Genomic DNA, 7,366 nt, shown 5'->3' with positions numbered 1-7,366 from the left:
TGCCACTCCTACATGTTAAGTTTTCTTTTAAATGTTTATCTAAATCCCTTCCGGCTTTCAAATTGCATTTACATCTTACAGGCTCGACAGACACGTGCTGACCAATAAAACGATCGCTAGGCCGAACCATCTGATCATTCTCTAATATAATTTGTTAACCATGTATCTTCTATGGCAGGAGTTCTCTCATTATTTTCTCTCTCTAGCTAATTCTTAATAAAGACCCCCATCAGTTTAAACATTAAAGTTGCTTGACATATATTATAAATCTTCATCAGAACTACAAGTCTCAAGATTCACCATAAGCTTTTTTCCCCTAGAACGGTTCTACTTTATTAATGCAACATAATAAAACATTGAGATTATTATTATATGAAAATCTTAAGTGGGAGATTTCATGTTTTTCTGGGGACCCCTTGGACCTTCCCTAACAACCCCAAGGGGCCCCTGACTTTATGGTTGGGGACCATTACTCTTTGTTTCAATTGTATCATGATTGGGTTTGATAATGGTGGATAATGCAAATCTCTGGTGAATCTTGCTCCTGAAAATATACCTCCGTCGTTCTTCCTGCAGTGCATTCTTAACATTAATCACAAAGTGGATCATTCTTGTCCTCAACGTGGCTTTAAACCCATGTTTATTAATCTATTACTATACTCTCAGATTTGGGGCAGCACTTGCTTGATTTTTCTTCTTAGGTCTGGACCAAATCAAATCTTTGACCTACCTACACATCACAAATTACACACTTGTACCCTTTCACGGTTTCATGTGTAGCCGGAAGTCACTTTCCAGAGTGTAAGAATTAAAACACAACGGTGCGCAAGGTTATAGTTTCAGTTTTAGTTTTGAGTGGGTCCAGGCCTCAGTACAGCTCTATTTCATCAGATGAGTTTTGTTTGCTGTAGTGGATGTGACACCTATTTGTCAACAACATTACTGTCATTCTGATGAAGAAACTATGTTGCTGTAATTGGGAAAGCACTCTCGAAGCCAGAAAAAACAATGCTGACCGAAAAACATACAATAATAACAACAATAAATAAATAAAGCAGTCATTTACTATTGTGGAGAAGCGCTATGCTTTACAAACACTGCTTGAACACCCAAAATCGGAGTTTTCAACTGTGGGAGAATAACAGAAAGGACAGGAATGATGTACGTGCTTTGCTCACACACTCTTACGCAGTGGGGTATTCCTGACAAAGAAGAAAAAATTATATTCCAGAACATCCACTCAGAGTGTCCCCCCGGGGGGAAGACGGGTCAGCTGAGGCCATGTGCAGCCCAGACAGTCCTGAGGGATTAAAGCCCCCCAAGGCTTGTGGTCTCCAGCCAAGACCGCCGATGATAAATGATCTGGTCATGTACATACCAAATCTGCATGAATAAAGAAGCCCACTTTTAGAGGCGGGTCTCACAACAGGCCATTTCATAGCCCAGCAACACAAGAGTGCTTTGCAATAAAAATTCACTGCCTCGAATCACAACATGTAGCTTTAATGTAGTCTTCTGTCGGCAGTACATCATCAGTATAAATATATATGGGTGACAGCTCTTTTAACGTGGGGGCCTTGTACTCGTAGACTGGGTATTTTTAACATCTGTTTTCACTTTATTTTGAGAGATGGGAAGAGTACACATACATGCAAGGCATTTCATTGTCATTGTCACAAACACAAGTGACTGAAAAGTCTCCCATCTTCTGGAGAGATCAGTAAGCGAAAAGAAAGACAGGCAAAAGTGTTGCTGATAAGGCTTTGCATCATCCTGCAGATGCATTGAGAGATTCTCCAGAAAGCACAGAGTCACTGCATTCTTCACTGTCAGGCCGTATCCTCAGGAAGATGACTTGTGGGTAAAGGTCTCATTGATCAACAACAGATTCAACGCAACAGCTCACCCAAACAAAGGCCAACGATGAAGCAATTCAAACCAGGAATGTAAAAAAGACACACTTTATTTAATATTTACATCATTAGTACATGCTGGAAGAAGAATGGGAAGAACACATTGTTTCTCTGTCATCACGAAGGAAGAGGAAAGAATATTTCAGGAAAGTGAAGAAATAAATTCAAAATAATTATTTGCAGATGAAGACGACAGTAGAGTACAAAAGAAAAATCTTAAAGATTGATGTCACTAATTTGGAAAACATTGTGCAGACCAATGCAAATCTCTGAACAAATCCCGAGAAGCCATTTAAGACCATGCGGTTCCCCCCAGTGTATGGCTTGAACCCCCGGTCAAAGCTTTCCGAGTCCCTCTCTTCCAGATTACCATTCAACATATAAAGTTATGCAAAAAAATGTTAAGCAAATGAAAAGACGAAAAGCGTTACCTATGTGTCATCTCTTTTCCTGTGCTAGTTTTGGTTTGTTGTCTGGAAACATTCATGCAATGCTTTCTCAGATCTCAAGGTCTTTGGTCAGGCGCCTCCGACCACCTTAACTGTACGGGTTTGTAAAAATAAATTCAGCCTTCAGGACTTCTTAAATGCAAGATGTTCACAGGAAACGCCTCAGCCGTTGCAAATAAACAAAAAACATCTTTATCATCATATGACACTCACAGCATGGTTTTCAAAAAGGGGAAGCTGGCCGAGTAATTAACCCGATCGCTGTGTTTATGGCTTTAAATACGCAGAGAGAAGATGTGTAACACACACTCACACACACTCCTTACTCGCTGGATTACAAAAATTGGACGCCACCCTCCCCCACGTAGAAGGCGCTCCTCTGCGTGCTTTTGCTCCTCAGGCTGGAGGACACAATGGAGAAGACCTGCCTGCCATCCTGCCCAGCATCCGCTCTAGAGAACACCAGCCTGTGCGTGACCATCTTCTGCCAGGCTCTGCACAGGTAGGGCTTGGAGTAATCAGTGTCCGTGGAGTGCCAGCCTCTCCAGGAAGAAGAGGAGGAGGAGGAGGAGGAGCCGTCTGCCGCCCCACATGAGTCGGCCGCGGGGTAGTTCCTCATGATGGCCTGGGTGGTAGCGACGAGGACCAGGCGGTAGTCCCTCAGCAGCCTCTGCAGGAGCTCGGCGCACTTCCTCAGGCCCAACTCCTGGCTCGCCACACCCTCCCCTCCCCCGCGATCCGTCCAGTAGAAGGTCGACACGCTGTCCAGGACGAGGAGGGAGAGCGTCGGCCGGCTGCAGAACAGGCCCTCGAGGTAGTGCAGCGTGAGGAGCAGCTGTGCGGTGCCGCCGCAGTGGGCCACAAAGAGGCGGTGCAGGCAGCTCCGCAGGGCCTCCTCCGAGCTCCGGGGCAGCCGGTGCTCCAGGACAGCCACCAGCCGCAGCATGTCGAAGTGGAAGTCGGTGTCGACGAACACCACCTCGGCCTCCAGGCCCCCGTGCTCGGCTGGGAGGATACAGCGAGCCACCAGGTGGTACAGCATTTCCGTCTTCCCCGTCCCCTCGGTGCCGAAGAACTCCACCACGTCGCCTGCGAGCAGGAAGGTAGATTCAGTCACTTTCCTCGTTCTCACCCACTGCCTTCTTCTCTAACCTGCTCTGCCCATCTACATCCGTCATTCTCTGTGTCCCTCGCTCCATCCTCCTATCTATGGACTCCTCACTTTCCACAGAGAGGCGTCACAATCTGAACAAACTCCCCAGTGATGTGGTTGAAGAGACAATTTGGGAACATTTAATAATAGACTGGATAGGATCCTTGGATCACTTAGTTATTAATGGATAACAAACAAGCACGATGGGGCGAATGGCCTCCTCTCGATTTGACACTTTCTTATGTTCTTATCTCTTAGCTTCCATCCACCTCCTTCTCTCTCTTCCCATCTCTTTCTCTCTCCCATATCTACCTCGCCTTCTCTTCCTGTCTCTCATCAGTCATCGGTGTGAAATTCATTGTCACCACTATCTTTGTGCTTGTTACCAATACATAGTTAACACATACTGTGTCAAAGAGCTGAATGAAAATGCAATAATAAAATGTTCCAAGACGTTAATTTTTCTGTTTGTGTCTCTGTTTAACACCTGATTCATATTTAACACCAGCCTACCGATGCTGATTACTTTTCTGAAGATTGTTTTAGATGTACTGTGGATTTTTTGTAGTTGCCTCACAAGAATAAACAGTGGGACAAATGACACCAGCGACAGTCATTAACACCGAATAAATAAAATAACGATAAAATATGCATGCACAAAAGACACACTTCCTGGTTTTTATAGACTTATGATTTCAGATCAAGAGAGCAGCGAAATTAGAAAGTGACAAACGAGCCCAGGTAGATTTGAGCCCTTCTCTTTCATTGCCTAGTTTTTAATTTTCAATCATACGACACATACACTCATATTCCGGGAATAAAAAATAAGAAAAGGATTCTCATACAACAAGTGTCACTGTAGGCATTACTGTCCCTGCTCTCTACAGCTAGCATATATCTACACTTCAATCTCCAGTAAGCGATAGGCAGTCTGGCCTGCGGTGTATATCTCCTGGTACCACACAGAGGAGACTCGGCCGCTCAGATAAGAGGCACTTTTCACTGGATTCACACTTCTGATAAAAGCTGCAGCGGCTCAACGTCTCTACGTGGCCGGGGGATGGTTCTCATCTCGCTGAAAGGCACAATTACAACAAAATGTTCTGAAAAAGGCCTAGACCATAAATCAAAAGCACTTGCTTGTTCCAGGTCTTACTCAGTTGCTAATTGAAAAAGGCAGTATAAAACCTCAAGGACTGGAATTGCTAACCTAATGTCTTCCCACGTCACTGAATAATCAACACCAACTCCTGTAGCTGTTCCTCAACTGCTGGCGTCTGTCACAGATCTTTACCCCTGCCAGAAAACACTGTCCCAGCAGCTGAATCACCATTTTGTGAAACAACATTATATAGCCAGTGTTTCTCAAAGCTGTTCAGAGGCCCGCATTACCAGTCCGTGCTTCTGACCCAAGCCACGTCTCCATTGTATGTTCAGATATCAGTATTTTGCTGTGTGTTGTGTGCAATACAGTAACACATCTTCATTTAGTTTAAACTCTGTGCGACTACACTGAGTGACATGAATTGTGAAGCAGCGCTGATTTTAAAAGCAATGATCAGAGCCCTGGGTTGGATCAGTAACCCTGACTGGTGCTGGTGGGGCCTTCAAACAGGTGTTGGACACCATCCATCTCAGGGGGTCTCATCTCCAGCTCCCCGAGGGCCACAGTGTCTTCTGGTCTTTGTTCTGACTTGATACCTCAGTTACTTCATTACCTAGTTCTGTTATCAATTAGATTAGTCTCTGTAATCACATGGTTTGGAGCAGAGCTTCCCAACCCCGGTCCTGGAGAACCAGTGTCCGCTGGTTTTCATCCCAGCCCACTCGGCACCTGACCTAAATTCAAGGTGCACCACCTACAACATCAAGGACAGCCTGCAGAGAAGTATTTAATTAGAACAAATTAAGTAATGGTCTAATTGCTTAAGTACTTAATGTTCCTCCTTATGGTCTTACCCTGCGCTGGACCTCCTTCCTCAGCGAACAAGCGGAGCTCGAGGTCCTTCAGGGAACGCCGGCCTTCCAGGCGCGCGAGCAGCTGGGCGGCCGGAAACAGGCGGCACGATCAAAGGCAGCACAGACATGACGTCAGGAGCAAGATAGACATCATTAAAGGCCCGACCTCCCACAATGCCTGCTGACACACAAGGTTGTGATATTTGCTATTACGTAATATTTGCTGTGTGTTAGCAAATATTACGTTATAGCAATTATTACATTGCTACACAGTCAGTGTCGGAAACGACCACTGCCACATCGACACCAGCACTGAGGACGCCATGGTCGTGCTCTAAATAAATCCACGTATTCATTATTATTTTTTTAAATGGCTAACTTTCATTTTCAAAGTCTTCTCATTACTTCGTATTTATTGTAATTACTGCAACCCATCTAAACTGAAAGCGCAACGCCCTCGTTTTCCTAATGCAATGCAACACGGGCCACTTCTGCCTGCTTTCACTGCGGTCCGCCTTGCACAGTGTTTACCTGCGCTCCCGACTCCGCCGGGCCGCCGTGCAGCGCCATCCAGCACAACGCGCCCCAGCAGCGGCACAGCCCGCCGAGCAGCGCCTTCCCTTCCGCCTCGGTGTCCGCCGCTCCCGCTTCCTCCTGGCAGCGCCGCCACAGGGTTACCGTATACCCGCCAATATACGCGCACAGCATCGCCTTTTAAATAGGCGAGGTTTGTTATTGCAATGATACATGTATGTTTCTGCCTATTTCTTCATAAACTGAAGCTTGTATTTATTCGGGGGGTATTATTCATATTATTATCTGCGTTGTAAAATTATTCTTCCACTATCCCTGACCAAATGTCCCAAGTGCTATGCTATTACTTTTGGTGTAGGTCTGTGGCCTGCCTTCGGACCTCCATGCCACATCCTCTAAAAGTGAAAGTAGTTTATAACTCTCTAAAGGTTGTAAACACAGTCATGGTACTTATTGAAGACCTATAAGAGACCTATGGTGCTTTATCTGACCATGCCCTTTTTCTTGACTTTTCTGGAGCCAGATACTGCTCTTTTACTCTGATGCAAGGTGCTCTCAGACATTGAACATCTCATTACACATTCAAGGAAGCTGAGTAATGTTACTGTAGAGCATAGACAGGAAACTGTATGAAGTTTCCAAAACTGTGAACTGTTTTCCGATTGGAGCTATGGATCATGGGATATCGCCAAAAACATCTTGATTTTGAAGGCTTATAACTCCTTACGGGTGGCAGATGTATAGGAAACCATATGGGCTGTATCCATGCATGACCTTCAACTTGACCTCTGACCCTTCCTTCAAGGTCAAATCACGTTTTCATGCATTTCAGGGTTAAAGCTTGCAAGATCCATCAAAGTCATCATGAATCATGTTATAGGGGCCCAAATGTGTTCTTTTGAAAAAATAATGTTTGAACTTTGACCTTTCTTTCAGGGTTCAAAGGTCAATTAAACATTAACTGCTTTCAGATTGAAGATAGAGTCACATTTAGTATTGGACACATATAGGAAACCATAAGTGGTCTATTTGAAAATGTTCAAAATTATTACCTTTTGACCTCTCGTTTCAGGTAAAATGCAAGTTTTTTTTTAAACTTTTACCTGTATAATGCCTCACAGAGAGGAAATAGGCCTTTGGTCAATATGGAACACATATAGGAAACCATATATGGGCTTTCACAATATGACCCTGAATTTTACCTTTGACCTTTCCTTCAAGGTCAAGTTCACTATGAGTCATTAAAAACTCTTATTTTCTTAAATATTAAACATATTTTCTCCTAGACACAAGCCTCAAAACTGATATCTGACTTCAGATTTGTAATGAACATCATATGTTGACTTCTAAAGCATGGT

At 44.3% G+C, this 7,366-nt stretch overlaps 1 protein-coding gene across 3 annotated transcripts; it reads right to left on the bottom strand.

Annotated features, from left to right (window-relative positions):
• Window positions 1–1,945: 1,945 nt before the first annotated feature.
• xrcc2 (X-ray repair complementing defective repair in Chinese hamster cells 2) lies at window positions 1,946–6,147 on the bottom strand. Of its 3 annotated transcripts, none has more exons than XM_066688249.1 (3): window positions 6,006–6,147; window positions 5,475–5,556; window positions 1,946–3,451 (listed from the first exon to the last, which is right to left on the bottom strand). In XM_066688249.1, the coding sequence occupies exons 1-3, from the start codon at window positions 6,042–6,044 to the stop codon at window positions 2,697–2,699; spliced, it is 876 nt and encodes a 291-aa protein (XP_066544346.1). In that variant the 5' UTR covers window positions 6,045–6,147; the 3' UTR covers window positions 1,946–2,696. The 3 variants fall into 3 exon arrangements, with proteins under 3 accessions (XP_066544346.1, XP_066544354.1, XP_066544362.1); XM_066688257.1 differs by having other exon boundaries at window positions 5,475–5,652; window positions 6,006–6,132; XM_066688265.1 differs by having other exon boundaries at window positions 5,475–5,655; window positions 6,006–6,107.
• Window positions 6,148–7,366: the final 1,219 nt, after the last annotated feature.

Source organism: Amia ocellicauda, chromosome 2, assembly GCF_036373705.1.
Source record: "Amia ocellicauda isolate fAmiCal2 chromosome 2, fAmiCal2.hap1, whole genome shotgun sequence".
Lineage (NCBI taxonomy): Eukaryota > Metazoa > Chordata > Actinopteri > Amiiformes > Amiidae > Amia > Amia ocellicauda.
The sequence above is the reverse complement of the archived record's forward strand: the minus strand, read 5'-3'. Positions and strand labels throughout refer to the sequence as shown.

Bases quoted from the DNA above. Each gene is read 5' to 3' on its own strand.
- xrcc2 (XM_066688249.1), bottom strand. From the start codon at position 6,044: ATGGCGCTGCACGGCGGCCCGGCGGAGTCGGGAGCGCAG. The intron at 5,557-6,005 runs GTAAACACTGTG...CCGGCCGCCCAG, and splicing joins CGGCGGAGTCGGGAGCGCAG to CTGCTCGCGCGCCTGGAAGG. The intron at 3,452-5,474 runs GTAAGACCATAA...TCCTGCTCGCAG, and splicing joins GGAAGGAGGTCCAGCGCAGG to GCGACGTGGTGGAGTTCTTC.